The sequence below is a fragment of the Pteropus alecto genome, unplaced genomic scaffold (genome assembly GCF_000325575.1).
Source record: "Pteropus alecto unplaced genomic scaffold, ASM32557v1 scaffold38, whole genome shotgun sequence".
Taxonomy (NCBI): Eukaryota; Metazoa; Chordata; class Mammalia; order Chiroptera; family Pteropodidae; genus Pteropus; species Pteropus alecto.
The window spans coordinates 3472521-3496804 of NW_006442512.1; the positions used below are offsets into that span (position 1 = coordinate 3472521).

At 32.3% G+C, this 24284-nt stretch overlaps 1 protein-coding gene across 1 annotated transcript in view; it reads right to left on the reverse strand.

Moving 5' to 3' along the window:
• The window catches only part of ARIH1 (ariadne RBR E3 ubiquitin protein ligase 1), a 95422-nt gene that overhangs the window by 25341 nt on the left and 45797 nt on the right, over window positions 1–24284 (reverse strand). Inside the window, 3 exon segments of the mRNA XM_006922650.3 lie at window positions 6537–6592; window positions 7099–7191; window positions 14146–14290. Of these exon segments, the coding sequence (XP_006922712.1) occupies window positions 6537–6592; window positions 7099–7191; window positions 14146–14290 (294 nt within the window).

Consider the following 24284-nt stretch of genomic DNA (forward strand, 5'->3'; position numbering starts at 1 on the left):
GTAAAGCTAAAAATCTCACTTAAGAGTGTATACTCAAAAGAAATCAGTGCTTTTCCACCAAAAGACATATATAGAAAATACTCTTTGTAGGTTTTTCATAGTAGTCAAAAAAAACCCCCCAAAAACAACAACAAAAAACGAATCAAAAAACTCCAAATGTTTATCAGGAGAATGAAATAACTACATAGCAATAAGAAAAAAATAAACCCCAAAATATAAGATATATCTGACAACATGCACATCTCAAAGACATTAACTGAAGCAGATACTCATTTTTAAACATGCTACATTATTCCATTTAAATGAAGTTGAAGAACTGGCAAAACAAACTGATGGTGACAGAAGTCAGGACAGGTAGCAGAAGTGAGATGGATATTATCTGGGAAGAGGTATATAACAAACATTCTTGGGTACTCGGAAAGTTCTATGTTCTGATCCGGATGGTTAGTAAAACAAACATAATTTAAAAACTAATGTACTTTAATTACTTTGCTGAATATATTTTAGAACTTAATAAAAAAGTAAAATAAAAATCAATACATAGCAAATTAAGCCTATTATAATTAAATAAGAATGATGTTTTTCCACTGTAAAAGATGCTCTACTACAGCGGTTCCCAACTTTTTTGGCACTAGGGACCAGTGCTCCTATGAGAATCTAATGCCTGATGAGCTGAGGTGGAGCTGAGGCGGTGATGCTACTAGCACTGAAGAGTGGCTACAAACACAGATGAAGCTTCACTTGCTCAACTGACGTTCACCTCCTGCTGTGTGGCCTTGTTACTGACAGGCCACAGACTGGTACCTGTCTGCAGCCCAGGGACTAGGGACTACTGTTCTACTATACTGAGATTAACTCTCATTTGAAAGTTTAGTGTGTCTTTCTTCAAATGGTACAAACCACGTGAGGGTCTAGACAGCTTCACAACCCTATTCGTGATTTTTAAAATAATACAATGCAAATACTGATTTGGATGAGTGGAATAGTCTTCTTAGAGCAGACAGACTTAAGAGGACTACATTTACTTCTCTCTGGATCCATTCAACTCCTTGGTTTTATGTAGTATTTATATAGTTATAGTATTTTAAAAGTACTAACTTACAATTTTGTGAATAGATCTACTGACAAAATATGAAAGAATGTGTTCCAGAATAAAAAGAATAACTATAAAGTTCACAACATAAAGTATTTATGTATCAGAAAGAAATTAGGAGGTAGAAGAGATAAAGGTGAATGACAGCATAGAGGCACCAATCTCACCTTACACAATAAGGATTTAAGATATACTGCTTCAAGTTGATGGAATGAGAATGAAACAAGGAATAGCACTTAACTTATATTATCTAATTTAAAACAATCTATTGGGGTGGAGGGAACGACTTCAGCAAGTGGAGAATTAGCCAGCAGAGGTATCCATTATCTATACCAGAATTGTAAGATCCATTTTTAAAAAGATCTTATATATCAATTAAAGCTTTTTAAAAAGCGTAATTTTGCTAGAAATAAGTGACAATAAGTTCCTGTCCTTGTCTCTGTTCCTAAAATCCTTATATGAAAATAAATCATACATTTTTAGACATACCTCAAAGTATGTTGAATCAAAACATTATAATACAGATGTGTGCTAATACTATCAATGATTAGTCAATATGAGGCTAAGTATATACAACTTGAAGGTCATTGAAAATTTAATAGATACAAATTTACCTTTATCATCCCTCAAATTACTAGAGAGGCTATATGCAGTAAAATAAATTTAGGCCCTAAACTACATAAAAAACTAACCAATTGCTAGGATGAACAGAAACAGATGAACATTTACTTGATTTCAAGTGAAATAATTTGGAGAAATAATTTTATTAATCTCACAAAAGCATCAGGACAAATTTGGGACCAAGAAAAATTCTCAAAGTATATTGTACTTTTCTGATTTTGCAAATATAATTATATGAAGTCACTGTGTAGTGGAGCCCCACTTAGCCAAAAACCTTGATGGTATCATGGCACGATTCAACCACTGAAGTTTGCAATCATGGCATATGCTTATGAAAGCAAGGGAGAATAATATATTTCCAGTTATTTATTCAAGGATACATGCTTACTGCATATCTATTCCTAAGGAATAAAAAGCTGAATCCATTGAATCACTAATCTTAAGAATGTAAGAGTCTGAGAAGCATTGAGAGTCAGTGAATAAAGACTTTCAGTGTAGTGTATCCAAGGTTAGAGCCACACATCCTTAATAGAAGCAAGCAAAGAATTCAGTCAACATAAACGGGGTATCTAGGGTCATATAGCTTATGGTCTAAGAAAAAATAAAGACAAGAATATGGGCAATAACAAAAGCTAATAGTAAGGGAAATAAGGAGAAATTAAGGAGCATTTAGTACATTTGCCCAAACCAAAATGAAAATTTAAACTAAAGCCTAAAGAATGACTAAGAGGATTAGTAGGTTAAGAGAACTGAAGAATAAAACAAGAAGAGAGTATTGCACGTAAGAAAGCCAGGAGACAGTAGAGAAAAAAGTAAACAAAATCAAACTAAAGCAAATGCAAATAACATGCACAATACTTTCAAGAAACCAAGTTCCACATGGCTAGAATAGAGAATGTGAGAAAAGGTGAGGCAGAAGATGAAGCTGCACAGGTGAGCAATATAAGACAATGGAAGCCATTTATAAAGAAGAATTGAAAGGTGATCAAAGTGGGTGTAAAGAAATTACTCAGGAGCCAGTTGCAGATTCCCACGTAAAAGAAGATAACCTGGAACAAGTTAATGGCAGTAGAAACAAAGAAATGGATGGATTTAAGGGTAATTAGAATGTGGAATTAACAGAATTTGTATAAGGATGACTGGGTAATGCAAGAAAAAAATGAATCAGGGATATCATCAAGGTTTCTAATTTAGGCACATCTTTAACACCTAATATGTCATTCTTTGATGGTGAGAAGCAAGAAGAGTGAGTTTGGTGGTGGTGGAAGTAGGAAGGTTAGCCAAGATAAAGCCTGAGGAATATACATATGAAGATGCCTAGGGTGATATATGAGACCCTAGCTCAAAAGAGAGAATTGATCTGGAGATTTATCTTTGAGAATTTCCAATAACGCCCAGGAATAGCATATAAAGTGTACAGAGAAATAAGAAATAGTGGATTGGACAGAACCCCAAGGAGCAATATTTTAGGAAGAGACAGAAAAAGATGACCTTGCAAAGTAAATTAGAGTAGATCTGGAGTAGACATATAGGGTGGTAGGCTTAGGGGTAGGTGGCTGAGATGAAGGAGATTTTACTGGAAATTAACAAATCAGGGTATTAAAAGGCTAAGACAGTGGTTCTCAAACTTAAGCATGCATCAGAACCACACTGGGAGAGCTTGTTATTCATACTGCCAGGCTTCATCTCAGAGTTTCTGATTCAGTAAGCTTGGAGCTGGGCTTGAGAATGTGCATTCTTAACAAGTTCCTAGATGATGCTGATGCTGCTGATTAGGGACATCATTTTGAGAGCTACAGGGTTATGGGATAGAATGAACTATACACATGGGCGCTGAGAAAGAAAAGACTGAGCGAGGTTTAAGTACTATGAATAATTAAGTGGGAGAGACCAAAAACTCAAGTAGATAAAACCACAAAGGAATGTGATATAGCAAGATAACACAAGCCTCAAAGGATCTATGGATTCTATGAAGTAAAGGAAAAGACATTTGGGACTAAGGGTGAAAATGACTTCACCTCTTGACCATAAGGTATATAGGGGAAAAAAGCCTAGTGCCAATCTGAGAGGGTTATAGCAAAATATGTCTTCAGGAAAGAACTGGGTTTCAGTTTCAATTCAAGTTCCAAATGAGTTTAATTCAAATTGAAACCAAAAAAAATTGTTAATCTATCAAATTGGAAATTAAAAAATGATAATACCACGATTGGGACAGATTATTTCTTTCATACTAAGAAAATTTTGAGCACATTTCAGTTAGTGGACTTTGAGATGAAACATTTACAAAATGCATTCTAATTAACTAACCTTTTAAATTCTAAAAGACTTTATTTAAAATAAAGAAAATGGAAGATATATACCAATAGTATATCATAAATAAAGTAAAAAATAAAAATCTCTCTTCCTAACCCCCAACTCCCAGCTTATATATCACTGGAATATATAATATTCTCTTATGAATATTCTCAGTTTTCTGTGTCATGTACCAGGCTGCATGCATATCCAAAGAGCTAAAGAAACCCCGAAGAGGATAAACACAGAGAACCACATCTAGGTAATATCATAGTCAAAATACCCCAAATCCTAACACAAAGCAAATCCTGAAAGCAGCAAATAGGGGACAACAATATGATTAACAGCTGACTTACTGAAAACAATGGAGGCAAGAAGGCAGTAGAATGACAAAGTGATGAAGCTATTGAATGAAAACTCAAGTAGTATGTAAATTTGCAGAAATTGTCGAACTGCATTACAAAAGTTGCAACTGTTTATACTCCCTATTTAATTATATTCTCACTCACTTTAGATATTATCAAATTCTTTAATCCCTACCTATATAAAATGTAAAAAGAACTTTTTAAAAAAGTTGAGAGTATCTAATTTTGATTTACATTTATTTAATTAGGAATAATAGCTAATGTTTACGACCATTTAAATTTCTTTCACTGTAAACTGCTTGTTCATGTCCTCTCCATAGGATTTTCTTGCTGATTTGTAATAGCCTTTATGTTATTAACCACATTTGTTTTAGGTGCTGGAAATATTTTCCCCATTTCCCATCTAGTTTCCCCCCAAATAAAATTTCATGAAAAAAGAGCATTCTAACCACATCTCACTGCCCAAATGCTTCCACACTCTAAACTAACCTCCACTATACCACCAAAGTTGTATCTTTAAAATGCAAATGTCATTACCACAGTTTTAACAACCTTCTGTGGCAAAACCCATCAAAAACTGTCAAACTCTTTTCATCCTCATTGTTGATATTCTGCTATTTTGTCCTCCAGCTACCACAGAATACTTAATAGAGAAGTTCATGACCTACCTGGCATCCCTTCTTTAACCAGCATTTCTCTCTCTACTCCCTCAACCCAAATTTTTACCTTTCACATATTAATCCTTAGGTAAAGTCTCCCTAAACTCTTCAGGTGAAATACTTTGTTTCTTTCTAACGGTACTTTGTACATACACTTATAAATAAAACTTAAACTCTGAATTTAGTTATTATGAATTCCTTGGGGAAAGGAAATGTATCCTAATTTTTTTGTTCTCCTGTACACAGTAGGCTCCCAGTAAATGTGGAATGGATGAAAAGATGGTGACTTATACTGATGAAATGTATTGATGAAACTGACATATTGATAAAAGAATACAAGAAAGCATCAAAGTATCGGAGGACAACTGGAAGGATGGTGGTACTTCAAGATGATACATTTTCATCATGTATCAAAACAACAAAAATAACATTTACTGAATAATAGAAACAGTATTAATACAGAGTTGAGAACAACAGTAAATGTATTTTAGTAAACCAAAGTAGATTGAGGTTAAAGTAGAATCAGTGAGCTTTATAAACTGTGCTGGTGGTCAATTTATGGTTTTACTGGGTTAAGAAATTTGCTCATTAAAGCCCATGGGCTGCTTTTACTTTAATACCTTCAAATCTCAATGCTTAAACACAGACATATCTTTCTACATAGGCAATTATCCAGGACTAATAATACAATATGTGGATTGTTCGGGCCCTCAATCTATCTATCCTCCTAGAGTTAAGTCAATTAGGTATTCTGAGGTTATGAAAACGGCACTGACCCAGAATTAAGAACTCTGGAATTTTACCCTAGGTTCAGAGACTAACTAGATTTATTTTGTCAAGATTCTTTCTCCCTTCAAAAGAGAATCTTTCGCAAGAATAGTTAGCCAACAGCCTCCAGCTGCAGTGCTTCTGGGATCCATAGGAGTGTTCCAGTTGAGGCCACATTCTCCTTGGGTAGCACCCAGTGAATGACTGAGCATGGCAGAGGCCATTTCTGCTTGTTGAGGCATTGCTCTACAGTCAATTTATGCGATGGAGCATCCCACAGGGATGCCAGACGACTCTCACAAATGTATCACAGTCTACGTCTCTTCTTACTGAATCCTTCATTCCTTCTCTCCTTTAACAGGTGTCAGACCTGCATCGAGGTCTGTCTGCTTCTGCTGCTCCTCTTCTTTACCCTGCACAGATGTTATTCCACAATAAATCTTTTCCCTTTTATCTCTACCTTGGCATCTGTTTCCCAGGACTTCAACTGATACACTGACATATCCTATTTTCTAAATCCAGGGTTTAGTGAAATCTAACTATCATGTATTGCCAAGTTTACCAAAATAGTGACTGAGCATTTAACCAAGTTACAACAGGCTTTTGTGCAACAAAGGAATGTAGATTAGAAAGTCTCTTTAGACTTTAAAAACTTCACCTCCTTTGAGGTGCTGAGCAAAAACTGGGTCAAACCAACTAACCAATATTCAACATGCAGAATCTATCAAAAATACTTACATAACTGTGTTGTCATCCACTAAGATATCACAACCATGAGCAGGACACGAAATGGTCTGAAAAAGATTGAAATTTAAACTATGTCTTCATTCAACAAATATTTACTGAATGCTTACCATCGCCAGGCACTTTGCTAGGTTCTGAGGGTACCTTTACATTTACAGGGTCTTAACCTTTCCCTTTCTATTAAAGGTAACATGTGCATGACTTTTTATCACCATAAGGTAACCATAACTGCTGACCTGAATATTTGGTTTTTCAATATAAAAACTGAAAGGCAAGAAGAGAGAGATCTGAAAAACCTGCTCAAAAAGTTTAGCCTGATATATACAAATGTTAATGCCCACTGAGAAAACATCTGAGTTGGATCTTTAACTGGAATGCCACAATGTAAACAGAGAAAAGTCTCAATTATCTTACAGGTGTTTTAATCTAGAAAAAAAGTTCCTATGCAATTCATAATCTAGAATGCTTCTCCTGTCTATATTTGTGCAAGGGTCTAAACATTGTAGGAAAGTCAACAAAAACTAAATTAAAAAAAAAAAAAAAAAGGCATCTTTACCTGTCCCATGCCTTCCTCCATTATTTTGGTAGTTAAATATTCACTCCAGCACTGCATACAAAACTTATGTCCACATTCAAGGCCAGTGAAATACTGCAACAAAAATACATGAACTTTTAAAAGACATCAGAAAAATCACTATACATAGTGACTCAATAAGGCTCTACTATGTCATAATGGCTAAAATGTCCAAGACTAGATGGGGTCCTAAAATGAACTTTCAGGTGATGAATATAGACATGCAAATACAGTGAACACAAAACATCTAATGAGAAATGCATCTATAGTACATATTTATAGTTTTTAGGATAGATAAGATTTTATTAAATATAAGACTATGTCAAGTACCAAAAAACATACGAAAAGATGCTCAATATCCTTAGCCATTAGGGAAACGTAAATTAAAACCACAATGAGATACCACTTTACACCCACTAGGACAACTAGAATCAAAAAGAAATAACAACATGTATTGGCAAGCATGTGGAGAAATAAAAACACTCACAATGCTGGTAGGAATGTAAAATGGTGTAGGAACTTTGGAAAACACTCTGGCAGTTTCTCAAAAACTGAACATAGTTAAATTAGATGTACGACTGAAACTTACTGGATTTCGTTAACCAATATCACTATAAAAAATAATTTTAAAAAAATTGAAACATGGATTTACCATATGATCCAGCAAGTCCAACTAAGTACATTCCCAAAGAAATGAACACTTATATCCACACGCAAAGACCTGTACACAAATGTTTACAGTAGCATTATCTGTATTAGCCCCAGAGTGGAAAGAACCCAAAAGTCCATCAACTGACAAACGGATAAACAAAATGTGGAATATCCATATAATGGAATATTATTTAGTCATAAAAAGGAAACAGAGTATCGATACATACTATTTAATGTGAATGAATCTTGAAAACATTACGCTAAGTGAAAGAAGCCAGTCACAAAAGACCATATATTATTTGTTTCCATTTATATGAAAGGTCCAGAATTGGCAAGATTCATAGACAAAGTAGATTAGTGGTTGCCTAGGGCTTGGGAGGAAATGGGAAGTGACTATAAAAGGACACAGGGTTTCTTTTGGGGATTTTGAAAATATTCTGAAATTAACTGTGGCAACAGCTACACAACTGTGACTATACTAAAAACCACTTTAAATAGTTGAATTGTATGACATGTGAATTGTATCTCAATAAAGATGTTACCAAAAATGTCATTCAAACATAGAACTTCATGGAGCTGCACAGGAAGCTAACCTAGAAATAAAATGTAGCTAACCTAGAAAATAAAATCTTATGGAAACCAAAAGATTTATTCAGATTGCTAAGAATAACAACATCATTTTGGTCTAATCATATATTACTTACATCATTTGAAATACTATTTATTTGAGGGATGGTTAAATGAAGTATACTATATTCTGTAATGGGATATGAAGTGCTTTAACTTTAAAGAGTCTAGAGGACTGTATTTTAAAAACAAACAGTAGTTACCATATTTCAGTTTAAGAATATTTGATATTTACTAAATTATTTTTAAGTGAACAATACAGGCTCATGATAAAAAACATTTAATAGTATGAGTTTATGTTGAAAAATGAGTCTCCCTCACCTCTATCCTTGTCCTCTACTTTTTTACCCAGAAGTAATCACTATTTGCTATACCTTTCATATTCTTCCAGCGATGTTCTAATGTACATAGTACACACAGTAAGAGGACCACACTCTATTCTGCATCTCGTGGGGTTTTATTTTAAAAGATTTTAATGTATATTTAGGCTATTTTTTGTCTACTACTGCTACTGCATTGACTATATATACATATCTTTGTGATCAGATAAATATACTTTAGGACAAATCTGTACAAGTAAAATTATAATAGGTATATGTTTATAATTTGACAGATTATCATCAATCTGTTGAAAGAGGTTGTAACAAGTGATACTGTTCAAGACAACTTAGGTTTCTCACACCCATGTCAACAAAGTATACTAACCATCTCTATGATCTTTGCTAATCGAACACGTGAAAATGAACCAACTTCATTAGTTTTGATTTAAATTTCTTTAAGTTTAAACTTCTGAAAAAAAGATTTAAAGCTCTATTTTTTTCCTGTGCACTCTTTTTAACTATTCTGCCCATTTCTCATGGGATTTTTCTTAATGGTTTAGTGTGGATTTTTACTCATTTAGAAAAAATTGGCCATTTGTAAGTACAGAAATTATTTTCTCCCAGTTTTTATTTTGAATATTCACATTTTGTTGCCATGCAGGTCTTTCTTTTGTAGTGAATTGTGTTAGTTTAAAAATTTATGGCTTCTGAATTAGTTAACTTTGATATAAGGAGTTAGGTAAGAATCTAAATTTCTACCTCAGATGGCTACCAAATTGTTCCAACACCATTTACTGAATAAACCACTTTATTTGAAATGTCTTCTCTATCATACACTAAATTCTCCTCATACATATTTAACTCTATCCTATTCCTATTCATTTGTTGCTTTTAGGTTTATATCCCACATATAAGTGATATCATGTGGTTTTCAACTTTTTCTGTCTGGCTTATTTCGCTTAGCATGATTATCCATCTATGTTGTCACAAATGGCAGTATTTCATTTCTTCTTATGGCTGAATAATATTCCATTGTATATATGTGCCACAGCTTCTTTAGCCAATCATCTATCGTAGGACACTTCGGTTGCTTCCATGTCCTGGCCACTGTGAATAATGCTGCTATGAACATTGGTGTGCAAATACCTTTTCAAATACGAGTTTTCAAGTCTTTGGGGTAAATACAAAGTAGAGGGATTGCTGGATCATATGGTAGGTCAATTCTTAGTTTTTTGAGGAACCTCCGTACTGCTTTCCATAGTGGCTGTACCAATTTGCAGTTCCATGCGGGTTCTTATTTCTCTGCACCCTCTCCAACATTTGTTATTACTTGTCCTGTTGATTACAGCCATTCTAACAGGTGTGAAATGGTATCTCATTGTGCTTTTGATTTGCATTTCCCTAATAGCTAGCGATGTTGAACATTTTTTCATGTATTTGTTGGCCATTAACTGTATCCTATTCTACTGCACTGTTTATTCTTTTATTTGGCAGGGCTAATAATTCTTCCCCAACCCCATCAATTTATTCTTCTTTTCCATTATCTTACAATTATTCTAGCTTTCCAAATATTTGTCATCCTTTTATTTCCCTTAGTATTTAAAGTGTTTTCATACGGATCTTTCATATTTTTTGCCAAGTTTAGTCCTAGTTCTTTCATTCTTTTTGTGCCTCTTATGTTTTAAAAATTCCATTATATTCTCTAATTAGCTGTTATTTGAAATATGCTTATGAAATTAGATGTGAATAGTCAGGATTCAAAATTCTACGTCAACTACATAAAAAAATGCCCAAAAGCAATGATGAAAGAAAATGTATCAGAGTCCTAAGACTGGTTTTACAAACCAAATGAAATGGAAAATATTTACCAAGTTTAAAATACAGTGTTATTCAGACTGACAATGATTCCAAAGCACTCACAAAACAAGTGAAGGTAAATGTTTGGGAAATCAATATTCTCATCCATTAAAAAAAGATCTGGGAAAAAAAAATCTATTCTCATTACTCCCCCACCAGTGAAGGAGAAATGGCAATAAGTAGTTGCCAGATCACTAATGGAGAGCATTTGTTTTTCATGGTTAATGAGAAGGGGCATCTTATAAAAGACAAAATATAAGAGTCATATATCTACAATTCTAAAATGTTTTATTTATAATTTTATTTATTTTTTAACTTTATTTTATTAGTTTCAAGTATACGGTACATTGGTTAGACATTTACATAATTTATAAAATGATCCCCCTAATTGCTCTTTCTCTCCTCTGGCTCTCCACCCAGCCATTACATTAATGCGAATACATTCCCTATGCCATGATCCCTTATCCGTGACTATCTAACAACTACTAATTTATACTTCTTTAACTCTTCACCCCATTCTCCCAGCTTGCCAAATAAAAACATACACAGCCTCGTGTGCTTTATTCTTGTAAGAAATCCTTAAGACAGAGATTAAAGGTCACAATGGTTACTGAGTGATGACTATCAGTAAAGTAATATCTCTACCTTTGGGACTTCTATACCAAAGCCCATATAAGATAAAAAGATAAAGAAAAAGGTTTTAATTCTTTAAAAGCTTCTTTTCAATAACTTTTCTAATTAAATAGGTAAGACTACACAAGATAAATAAGAAAAATAAATCACACGTGTGTCTAAAAATAAAGCAAAAACTAACCTGTGGTATAAAGACATATCCATTGTGCTCAAGAGTTGTGTCCTTAATACGAAAATATCTAGAGTTTCTTCCTGTCTGTCTCATTTCTCTTTTCCCTCCTTCTCATGTGACATATTTGTTCCATTACTAACTTGTGCTTACCTACTTGGTTCACTGAGCTTTTCCCTGACTCAGGGAATCAGATTATTTATTCATCAAACATATCCCTCTTTATATCATAAAGATGATTAAGAATACACTAAAAATGTATAAAATATTACCTAAAACAGAAATTAATGTTCCTGAAGAAAAACTGAAGGAACAGTAAACACTCTTAAAGGTTTCAATTGCCTCCTCCATTTTAAATACACAGCAACTAATGTCAAATGCACTAAGAATTATCTCTCCTCCATCAGAAGTTCCCCATATAATAATCTCTAAAGTTGAAGCCATTTTCTTTATAGAAACTGAGCAAATAATCAGAATATCAGTTCCCGCCTCTGTAAAATGGAATAAGTTAAAAAGGAAGATAGGGTTGAACTTAGATCAGATGTTTTTGGTGTACTCAAAAGAAAAAACATTGAGGTGCCTCAGGGGTAGGGGATGAGGGATAGAATATCCTCACAATCTTTAACTTTGCTTTTATCTAATTAACAAATCTTATTCTTCGAAAATATAAATTATTTACTTCATAAAAATGAGATATTGTAGCCCGAGCTATATTTCCTAGTAGAATGAGGAGTTAGTACATCTAGATCTTATTGCTTTGTTTGAAACAACATTATTATAAAGTTACTAACTTTTGCCCTAGAGTAGGGGTGGGATGGAAAAATATATGAATTTAAAAAGTGCTCCAAAGTCTCAGGTAATTGTTTTTAAAGAAGAGACCACCAGGACAGTTAACTCCAAAGTGTTACATAAACCAAGATATCAGAAGCATTTAGTAAAAAAAAAAAGCCTGTTGTCACACTGCACTGTATAAAGCTAAAGTTGCTTTTTAAAAGAGTAATAAATGTATTGAAGATACACATTAATAAAAGGTAAGTATCAGTGTTTGAAGAGAGTAGTAGAAATGGAAACATGGGAGTTATAGAAGTATAAAGAAATCGCTCATTCAATTAATAATGTTTCACTGAAGAATCTTAGGTAACATTCTTTCTGAATAAGGCATTTTACTTATTTGCCGAGCTAACCTGTATAGTGCCTGTTGTGTTGACTGAACAGTGGGTTCTCCATCATCAGTTACAAATGCAAGGAAAACTGACACTGCAAATCTCCAGTCATGATTTTCAATTCTAATCTGCTGAGACTGTTAGACAATAACAATGGCACTGAGAAAGTTACAGGGGATATTTGTAAGCAGCTGGTTTCAGTACACAAATTACATTTAAGATTTAAACCAAGGAGGAGCTGGCTATAATAGAGCAAGAGGAGAAATGCCAAAAAGTATGGCAAGGAAGCCTTTTAAACCTGGGACTGGGTCTTAGTATTATTACCTCTTACCTCACAGACATTTATAAACTATAAACACCATATAAATGTCAACTGGCAAAGAGAATGTTAAAGATAGATAATAAAATGGTCAAAACATGAATTTAATGTATTTTTAACAGTAGTGCTAACTGATTCTTTTAAATACTCAAGTTATGATTGTGATTTCAAGAGGGGGAACAGATAAAATTCTTAGGCTGAAAAAATTTGAAAGACTATCTTATTAAACCCAGTTGGAAGATTAAAAGAAAAACTGAGACCCAGTGAGTTTAAATGATTTACTACCCAGAGTCAAATAGCTAGTGTTAGAGCTATGACCAAAAATTTGGAATTTGGAAATTCAATTCAGCACAGTATCAACTACGGTAACTCACTGATTTTTCTGTTTCTCTAAGAGAACCTAATTCTTTTAAAGCTCTTTTCTAAGCTCTTGTACATGTGAACAAATTAGTTCCCTTCAAATGGGCCTCTTTAGAGATATACATATAATATTCTAAGATAAATAATGAAAAACATCCAATATGTTAAAATATGTTAAAATGACAAACTTGGTATATGGTAATTGACAAACTTGGTATATGGTAATTAACAATTAAATCAGAGAATCTGAACAAGGTACTTATAATTATTGTAGAATTGAGTTATTTCTTAGATATCTGAAAAAAATCTTAAGAGGTAAATTCCAAGTAACTAAACATGTCTATGCCACAAATATAATTTTCCTATGGTTACTAATAAAGTAACACCTTCATAGGAAGGTTATGTTTATTTAAGCCTAAAATTTCTTTACTAGACATGCCAAAGTAAATCATCTAAATTCTACAGGTTTTAAAAGAGATATTTTCACTGTTACCAATCTCCACTAGAATGGATCTGTATAAATAAAAATATTGTTATGAAGAATCCTGAAAGCTCCCTAGTGAAATAATATTAAAGACATTTTACAAGAGTTTGATATATATATTATTTTTTTAAAAAACAATTTTAAATCTATTTTAATTTGGATGAAAAATAATTCTCAATTATACAATTGTCCCACGGTGATAAAATTAACTCGGAAAAGATTTAGATGTTAACGACAACTTGGACAAGTTGCTACTTTAAAAAACATAGGGGAGGAGGGAGACAGAACAGGGTCTTATTCTTTTTCTTTCCTTATCCTTAATATATTGATAGATTACTGCTTTACTACAACCCCAGACTCCTAGGTCTTCCTTTGATTAAATAATGAAAGGTGATTTTTCCCTCTGAAACAGAGTCAGTACTAGCCTTAAACTACCAGATACTCACCGAGTTAGGGTAATTCAAATAGCAGATCTGACAAGGCATATCCTGTGCTGATGACCTTGTATTCATCTGGCGTGTTCGAGACTTTTTACTTGGATTAATTACATGACACTCAGCAAAGAGCTTCTCCAGGTTTCCATCAAAGTACCTGTATTATTTAAATAGAAAGGATGAGAGGAGAGCAATAGCACACTGTTAGAGCTCTCCCAAAACCTGATTTTCTATAGGGAAAAGCAATGAACTGAATTAAAATAGACCAAGATTATAACCTTTTTTGCTAAGAGGAAATGAGTTGAATGGAAGTGTGTGTATATATATATATATATACACATATACATGCAGATCGAGTTTTTGTTGCTATTTTGATATATTTTACTTAGTTCTTATTCTGGGAAGTTAAGCTATTAGCATTTCAACAGTACTACAACTAAGTACTATCTCTAGTGGTACCTTATAAAGAGTAATGCTATTTTAAAAGGCTGGATTATATTTTATACAAGTAAATTCATTTTATTAATAATTTTAGTTATACCAGTTTAAATATATTAGCAAGTAAACCACCTACAAAGCATAACTCATCCCACAAATCATTTAAAAAATGAAATTATGCAACTCTCATTTTAGAAAATAGGCTTGCTTTCTAAATATTCATTTGAAATAATTTTTAATTTAGTGAGAAAGGGGAGGAAGAAGGAAAAAAGCATATCTTAAAATGTTTCTGTATCAAATAATCTATATATTAGCTTTTCATTAAACATGTTATCTAAATATACAGAAGTAGTTCACTATCTAAAATATCAGGAAGCATGGTATGCCAAGTACTACCTATAGAGTTTCAACTAAACTGCAAAATTCTTGACAGAAGACAGTGGTAAATACTTGATATTTCCCATTAATCCAAATGAGAGACATGATCCTTGGCCTCCTTAAATATCTTAAAAGGGAAAAGCAATAGATTAAAATTTTTTTTTTCGATCTGTGAATCAATATAACCAGCAAAAGTATTAATGCAAAATCTGGTTATTTTTCAACTTGTAAAGACCAGGTTTCTGTAACTACAATGTTCTTTACAAACGGAAGGTTCTCGGGTTAAAAAATAATCAATGCTCAAAGGAGATTTCCAATATTTTTAATAAAGGTCTTGTTCTGGCTTTGTGCCAAAGCACTTACTAGAGCTCCAGAAAAATCACTCAAATGAGAAAAAAAATCTAAGATTAATAAATCTCTTTTTATAAATATGTACTTTAACTACAGTATGTTTCAATAAAATGATCAAATTATCAATCAAAATGTCAGCACATTACATAAGGGGAAGTCATATAATGTTAAAGTTGTCCCTGATGGTTCAGTTAATCAAAAAAAATGGAGCAGAAAATCAAATGTTTTCCTACAAATTTTATCTCTGAGAAAGCCACGTCTTATCTGAAAAGTAAAAAGCATATCTCACATCAAACATAAATAGGTAAGCCAATTAAATATCTTTTTTATAAACAAATATTCATGTTCACAAAACAAACTTCTGTCATTTGAAACTTAACTACACAAAAGTAGTGACTCCTAATACTTTGGTAAACATTCTAGACAGCATGCTATCCATACAAAGCAAAAGAGACATGTGCATATAATTTCATAAAAATTATGAAAAAATGACTCTAGATTTATAACCTGCTTTCTTCACTAAACAATATGTAACAGACATCTCTGTCAATGAACATAGGTCTACATTTTTTTTCTTTGTTGTGTAATATTCCACTGCAGGTATGTACTATAATTTACTCAACCAATCTTATACTGAGGAACATTCAGCTGCTCCACATATAATCAATCCTAGACTAAAATCCTGGCCCATCTGACAGGGGAAAAAATATCTAGACTTAACTTGCACTTCTTTATTAGTGAGGCTGAATATATTTTTCGAAGAAGATTTTACTATTATTTCATGAGTTCAGTATGTAAACAGGAATAACAACTCGGTTTCATGGACTGCTTTCATATACCCAATTCTAATTTGTCTTTCACCCCTATTTAATGGTGTTTAATTGCCACTTCTAATTTATATGTAGACAAATTATCGTGCAACCTTTTGTGATTTCTAGATTTACCATGGTTTTGAAAGATCTCTATAGCCAAAATTATAAAAATTCTCCCATGATTTAAGTCTTTCTTTTAAACTGTTTCCATTAAAACTGCTGATTCACATGGAAATTATTTTTGTGTAATAAAGCAAGAATTCAATTTTATTTTAAGGCTAACCATTTACTGAAGGGTGTTTCTTCTACTTCTAGGTCTAAATCTCACTTCCTCAAGTAAGTTTTCTTTGACAGCTCCTCCCATCCCAACCCCTACTAGCTAAGGTTCCCTTGTGTTACATCCTCATGGTATTTTGTAGTCCTGACAACAGTTACATTACTAACTCTGTAATCATGTTTTCTCTGCTAGAATGTAAATCCCATGAAGGTTATTTTATTATTGCTGTACCCCTAGTGTCTAGAAGAATCCCTATTTTAATCATTCAATTTATTTCTAAAGAATAACTGATGTAAAGAGTAACTTTTTAAAGATAAATGACAGTAATAAATCTGAATTTATGCTTTAGGCATATTTCTTAAAGACAGCACATACTGAAGTTTACAGCTTTTCGATCCATGCTAGAAGCTACGAAAAAACTTTCAAATACTGTCTTCATGAACAGAATGGGGAGTTTAAGAATACGCTCATATTGCTGGGCATAGTCGTCCTAAAAGTCTTTTTCTTTATGCTCCATTTTATGAGAAATGTAAGACTTTAAAATTTGTTTTGCTTTTATTTTTATTTATTACATAATCTATCCCACAATGGCTCTGCTTTTACTAAACAACTTAAAATCAATACTTAAACTTATTTCTTAATTAGCCAACTTTAAATAATACATTGATTGCCCTTATATTAAATAAACCTACACTTAACCCTAGAGTTTTCGTTGGAACTTCTGGGAGACTTTCAGTTAATTTTAAGTTTATATAATGTTTTCACTAATCAAATTGTTTTTACAATATATAGCTTTTTAAATAATGATAAAAAACACTTTTTGTTTCCTAAACTTGATTATCCTAATTACTTAGACATAATTCAAATGTTTAAATGTACTCAAATACTTGTGTTGGCCAAATCTTCTCCTCCCCCATGTCTTCTCCCAATATTCTCTATATTGACAGCATCCATTTTTTTTCTGATACCTATTGTTATTGAAGTCCATGGTCAAAACAATTTTCCTCTTACTTCAAATCCGTTTTCAACTGGCACATATATAGGTCTCATTCTTGAAGTTTAGTAGTTCTATAGGATTTATCTTAGCATTTACCTTTCTCTTTTGGAATGCCATTCTTAATTACTTCAAGATCCTTTAGTTAGTTATTAAGATCATCCTGCTTGATTTGTACCCAACTCAATTTCTGGTCATTTGTCTCCTGTGTCTACCATCTAATTCCTTCTTTACCCTTTTCCTGTCTCACATGTCTCTATTTTCCATAGTATCTGCTCTATTTCTTGCTGTTGTCAATGTGGTTTTAAATTCTGCAAGTAATAATTTGTCTTTTCATTTTTTTTCTTAGTTCTGTGAGCTTTCCTTTTCATCTTCTTTTATCACTTCATCTTTGATTCCTAATCTCACAGTCTTTTTTAATTTCCTTAAATAGAACAAAGAAATTTTCCCCCCCCTAATTATTATTAAGGACTACTATGCTCAAGAACATGAGTGGATTCTTAACACTGTTTACCTGGTCACTATTTGAAAGTTCACTTAGTTTGTTGGCTTTTATGTACGTCCTTGCTTGTGAAAAACAAGCCAAAATGAAGAGAGATTGATTCAGTGTGTAGCGCTGCAATTCAAACACCCTGTTTAATGAGTTAACACAAATTCTCTCTGCTTCACTGACTTTGGTAAACAGTTGCAAAGCTTATCCTGGGACATTACTTCCCTCCATTCGGGCACCCTTTGCCCATCCTTTTGAGAAAACCATATTGATGAAAATAAAAACAGAATGCCACTGTGGTTCTTCCCTCAATTCAGCCCTTCCTCAGTGGGAGAAGGGCAGAATTAGTTTCCTAATCCCATCTCTCAGATGGCTTTGATTTCTCTAGATTAAGATTGTTAGAAGGGCAATTTGAGAAGATTCTCAAGTAGAGACTAGGGTTCTTTCTGTTCAGTTAGTATGTGCAAAAGAAATATAGTTAAGCAAATTAGCACTTAATCAGCCAACTTTCCAGAATATTTAGAGCTTAATTTTTCATTTTATTTTACTGCTAGAAACAACAAGACAAATAATATAAATTAAATTACACGGCAGGAACAGTTACAGCCTAAAAATTATGGTTGTGGAGAGAAGAGACGTGGCTGAAAGGGTATATCACCACTTAGTGTTTCTTTCTGAATTCTAAATGACTGTAGAATTGCTGTTTGCATCAAAATCAATATTTAATTTTGCCATTAGAAATATATCTTAAAAGTTACTAGGGCTTCATACTTCATAAAAAGACCATTGTTGAAGAAGTACTTATTTTCACAACAGAATCAGAAAAGTAAAAATGTTAAGCTAATTTAAAGTTATACAGTGGGCTTTCCTACTGTATATTTTTAGGTTATCAGAGTTTAATCCTCCTTATAGGTCTTTAATGTTCTCATTACATATTTATACCAAGTTAAAAATCTATTGCTATAAGCCTGAGAGGGAGCAAAAACGAACACACATATGAAAGTTTATAAACACACATTATACACTATACATATATGTATCCATAAATAAACATATATATAACACATACTTTTACTTCTGAATAACCAAATAATTTTTATGTCAACATTTTCAGGTGGCATGTTATGGGTTCCAGACTTCAATTTCAAAAAACAACAAAACCGCCACAATTATTCTATACCTTACTTATAGTTCTGACAAAGCATTAAAAAAGATTTGTGACATCATCTCTTTTAAGTTAGAATTGTCATTTCAACTATATTTTGGACCCATTTGCCTGCTTCTAATGGTATAGTTTTTGCACTTCTAGAAAAGGTATATTTAAAAAGCAAAAATGTCAAAGGAGCAAAGAAACAGATTAATTTATAATTCAGATGATTTAAATGAATCATTTGAATAAGAACTGCCATATTTATAAAAAGCAAAAATAATAAGGCATGAAAATGAGTCTTAAAACAGCAAAATAGAACAAGACACTAGACACACTAGGAGAGATTTTCCCCAGTCTTCATATATAGATATTAGTTTGAGCTTAACCCTCTTTCTACAGAAAGAAGCCAGTAGATATAGTACAGTATGGTAATATACACAAGTTATTAAACTATTAAGACTTTTTTTTAAAACTATAATTGTATGACTGATAAAAATTTTAAAAGGGCTCCTGAAGAATATAAATTCTCATGCAAATAAAAGATTCACTGCATCCTTTGTGGTTTTAAAAACTAATTGTTCAAAAGAAGGACTAAAATTATGTAAAATGACTGGCACATATATAAACTCTACAAAATTCTAAAGAACCAAAACTAAGGACATAGGGATAGAAATCTTTTTTTTCTAAGGATGACTTTTGGACCTCATTTTAAAAAAAAAAAGGTCTAATGAGTCTAATGAGGACTTATACAAGTCTATAACCTGCTTTAAAAGTTTTGGGTTTTTATGTTAATCTAAGAAATAAATTTAGTTCACATTTTAATATTAATATATTATATGTGGTATATAGCTAAATAAACATACTGATCATGTATTGTTAAGGAAAAGTAGAATACTTTTTGAGATTAATATAAAATTGTCCCCCTATTGGGGAAAAGGTAACCTAATAATAAAAAAATAATAAAATCTCCTGAGCTTGTTTATTGCTCAGCAAAAGATCACTTATAAAGAAGCTACTAAATACTACTACTTTCAAGTTGTACTCCAAAAATCTTATTGCATAATTTTTGAGAAACTTTCTGCCATTTGTTTCTCTATACTTTATCTTTTTTGTTTGAGCCACGATGAAAGGAAGTATATTAAGAAAACTAACCACAATGAAACAGAGGTAAGATAACTCCTAGGCTTGAATTAGCAAAATCATGCCATCTTCCAAAAAGGCTCCAACTCCTGTGACAAAAAAAAAAAATTTAAATACAGTTGTCTCTCAGAATCTTAGGTAGAATGGTCCCAGGACCCTCCAGGGATATCAAAATCCTCAGATGCTCAAGTCCCTCAAATAAAATAGTGTAGTATTTGCACATAACCTACACACATCCTCTCATGTAGTTTAAATCATCTCTAGGTTACTTATAATGCCTAATACAATGTAAATGCTACGGAAATAGGTGTTATTCTGTATTGTTGAGGGAATGACCAGAAAAAAGTCTGTACGTGTTCTGTACAGATGGAACCATCATAGGCCTAAATATATATTTTCCAATTAAAGAAAATATGGTCTCTTCTAGTATATGAAAACAAGTATCCTTTTATTCTTTTGATCATGATGTTTCAGTATATTTAATGGAAGTCTTCAGGTTGTAAATGTTGAGTCTTAAACCAAAATATCTTTAAAATCTAGCTATACTAAAACTAAGATTAAGCAATCAAAATACAAGACAGTATATAATTAAGACCCATTTTTAGTTTCCTTACAGATTAAGCAACTACATGTGGGAATTCTGCTAGCTAGAGGCAATGTTACTGCTCTGAAGGAAGACAGGGACACCTATTTGCAAAAACGATATGCTAAGTATGCAAGAGGTGAAAGGAGGTTCAAATGACTTAACAATGAATGCTAAGTAAGAATACAGAGAGAATAAGGAGATCCAGAAGGCATCATACAAGTTGTTCATGATGTACAGAATTGTACATAATGTCTGGGAGCGCAAGCCCAAAATGAAATATTGATGCTCTCTAAATTTGTGCAAAGACATGTATAGCTCTTGAGGAGCCTGGGGCCTGAACAGTTGAGGACATTCCAACAGAGTGCACAGGAATTAAGTACAGACATAGAGAATGGAGTAAAAGTATGGAAGGATTTCAAAAGTCAGATGGTATTAACTCATGTGGTAGAAACAACTACAAAGGTAGTGATAAAATGAATTGACATGATCAAAGTTAAGTTTAAGACAGATTTGATACTAGAGCCTAGGAACTGTCTTGGCAAAATTTCAGATTTACTTATAAGGTACCAAAGGCACTATTAATCCTACATGTCCAAAAATAAGCTGAAACTTCCCTTAAAAGGTTGTTCCTTTTCCTACATCTATGTATGTGTGTCTTAAAACTGTTTTTTTTTGGTAATAATTCTGAAAATTTCATAAACATAAATGAACAGCTTACGAATTGTTATAAAGCGAACACCTGAGTATAATAACCAAAACCCAGGACAAGAACACTGCTCGTACTCCAAACATCCCTTCTCAGTTAACAAGCTCTTCTTTCCCCCAAGAGATAATCACGATCCCATTGTTCTTTATAGTTTTATCACCTAAATATGTATCCTTAAGCAATATAGCTTAGTTTTGCCTATTTTGTAATTCATTAAACAGAAACATATAGGAGACAGGTATTTTTTGGATCTGTCCTCCTTTCACTCAATATGATTTTTAAGTTCATCTACGTAGTCACTTAGCTCTATTTATTTTTCATTGCTCAATAGTTATTATATAAATAGACCATAATTATCTATCTACCTGTCTATAGATATTTGGGTTGTTAGTAGTTGGAGTTATTATGCGTCATGCTGCTGTAAACAAGCTTATAGTATACGACTTTCAAATAAGATATGCATATTTCTTTCTATTGGATATACACCTGGGAGTGGAATTACTAGATCAAAGATATGCATATACATGTTAAGAAAAAAAATAATAAAATTCATTTTTATATTTCTTTCTAAAATCACTTAATATTAACAACTTATCTATAGGCTACTTTGGATTTCTTATGTACACAATTCATATAATCACTGAATATTAACTATTTAGCATCTCTCTTACAACAGTAATACCTTTTCTTTTTTGGTACACTACTGGCTAGGATCATCTACAGTATAATGCTGAACAAAAGTGAAGATAACATATATCCATGACCTGAACTCAATCTAAAAGGTGAATCTTTTCAAAACTTCAACATAAACTGGTATCTCTTACAGATGTTTTTATAGATTTATTAGATTACAGAAAGTTCTCTTTTGTGCCTAGTTTGCTAATAGTTTCTTCTTTAAAATCATGAATGATTATTGATTTTTAGTAACCTCTCCTCTGAGTCTACTTGTTTTTCTCTTTAATTTGTTCCAGTGACCAATCATATTGAAGTGTTTCAGGTTAAACCAATCTAGCATTCCTAAAATAAATATGAATCGCCCATGCTGGATTATGCATAGCTGAAGTCAATATGCAAATATTTTAGGGTTTGGTTTTTTTGTTTGCATCTATATACATGAGAGAAGCTGACACGTAATTCTTTAGGTTTTGTTATCAAGGTTGTGATAGTCTCATGAAGGTGGGGAATCCCTTTTTTCTATTTTCTAAAAGAATATTAAGGTTAGAGAATATAAGATTGGACTACTGTCTCCTTAAATGTTGGTAGAACTTACCAATGTACTTATCTGGACTTAGGATTTTTACTTACAGAAATTTTCGCTTTATAGTTATAGCCCATACAGGTTTTCTGCTTCTATGTCAATTTAGGTAATTGGCAAATTTCTAAAACTTTGTCTATTTCATGTAAAATTTCAAAATCTGACATAGTTATTCACAATGTTTTGTGAATTTTTAATATCTGCAGGATTCAAAGTGACATACTTTTTCATTCCTGATATTGGTTATTTGTGACTGTTTTTTTCTTTATTAATCTCACCACTGTGTCAAACATCTTTTGGATTCTTGATTCCCTCTACTGTTTCTTTTCTATTTTACTAAATTCTGCTCTGTTATTTCTTCTTGTATTTTCTCTGAACTTATTTTGTAGCTCTTCCTTTGGACATATTTAGTTCATTACTTTCCTTACTTATGCATTTAAGGTTATAAACTCTACTCTTAAGCATAATTTAGTCTGCATTCCCCATTTTTCTCCCTTAATACCCAAATACTTGTTTAAATAGCTGTATTTGAAATTTCAATCAACACTAATAGAACTTAAAATGTTGGCTTAAAAAAATACCAAGGCTAGGTACAATACAAAGTCATTTATATTAAAAGACAGCACTATTTGTGAATACATTTTCCATGAACATAGCATTTTAAGTTGGCATTTATTTTCTTTTAACCTATTAAGGTATCATCCTACTATCACTTCCACTGTTGCTATTGAGAAGATGTTCTCTAGAACAGTATAATATATACTCTACATTTTTTCTCTACATACAGTATATATACACACACACTTTCACTTTTTGAAAGTAATCTTTCTTGTATCTAATTGACTTTACAGTTTTCTCTATCTTTATTTTTACTGTCGTTTCGTAGTTTTACTATGTTGTTTTAAAATGTACATTTCTTTTCAACATATTTCATAACACCTTAAATGCTTTAGTACCTAAATTTCATGATCTTACCAAAAAGTGAAATGGGAAAATTTTCACATAACTCAAAATTTCAATCTTGTTGGGCTGTAAAGGGCTATCAATTGAAAAATACATTAAGATTTCAGACATGTCAAAATGTGAAAAACTACACCTCAGGATCAGTGAAATCATATTATAATACATGGGAACTGTAAGGCTTCTTGAATCTGACACTTTTGTCTTTTACCAGTCTGAAAAACTACCAGCCAATATATTCCGCAAATATTGCCTCTGCCCCATTCTCTCCTGTTTCTAAGATTTAATGAATTCTTCTCATTAAGTCTTCTATATTTCTTAATTTCTCTTGTGTTTTTTTTCTCATCTTTTAGTGTACTTTAATTCTAGATGGTGTTTTGATTTTCTAGTACACTAAACCTCTCTTTACCAATGTTCACTCTGCTGTTAAACTAATTCACTAAGTTGATTTCCTTATTTTGTTTAGTTTTAGAAATTCTGTTTCTTTCAAATCTGTATGATAATTCATATTTTCTAGTTCCCTGCTGATACCATATCCATTTTAGACTAGGTCTGACAATTATAATATCTAGAGTCCCAAGTTGGTATGTTTTAATTAGAAAACTAATTTGAGA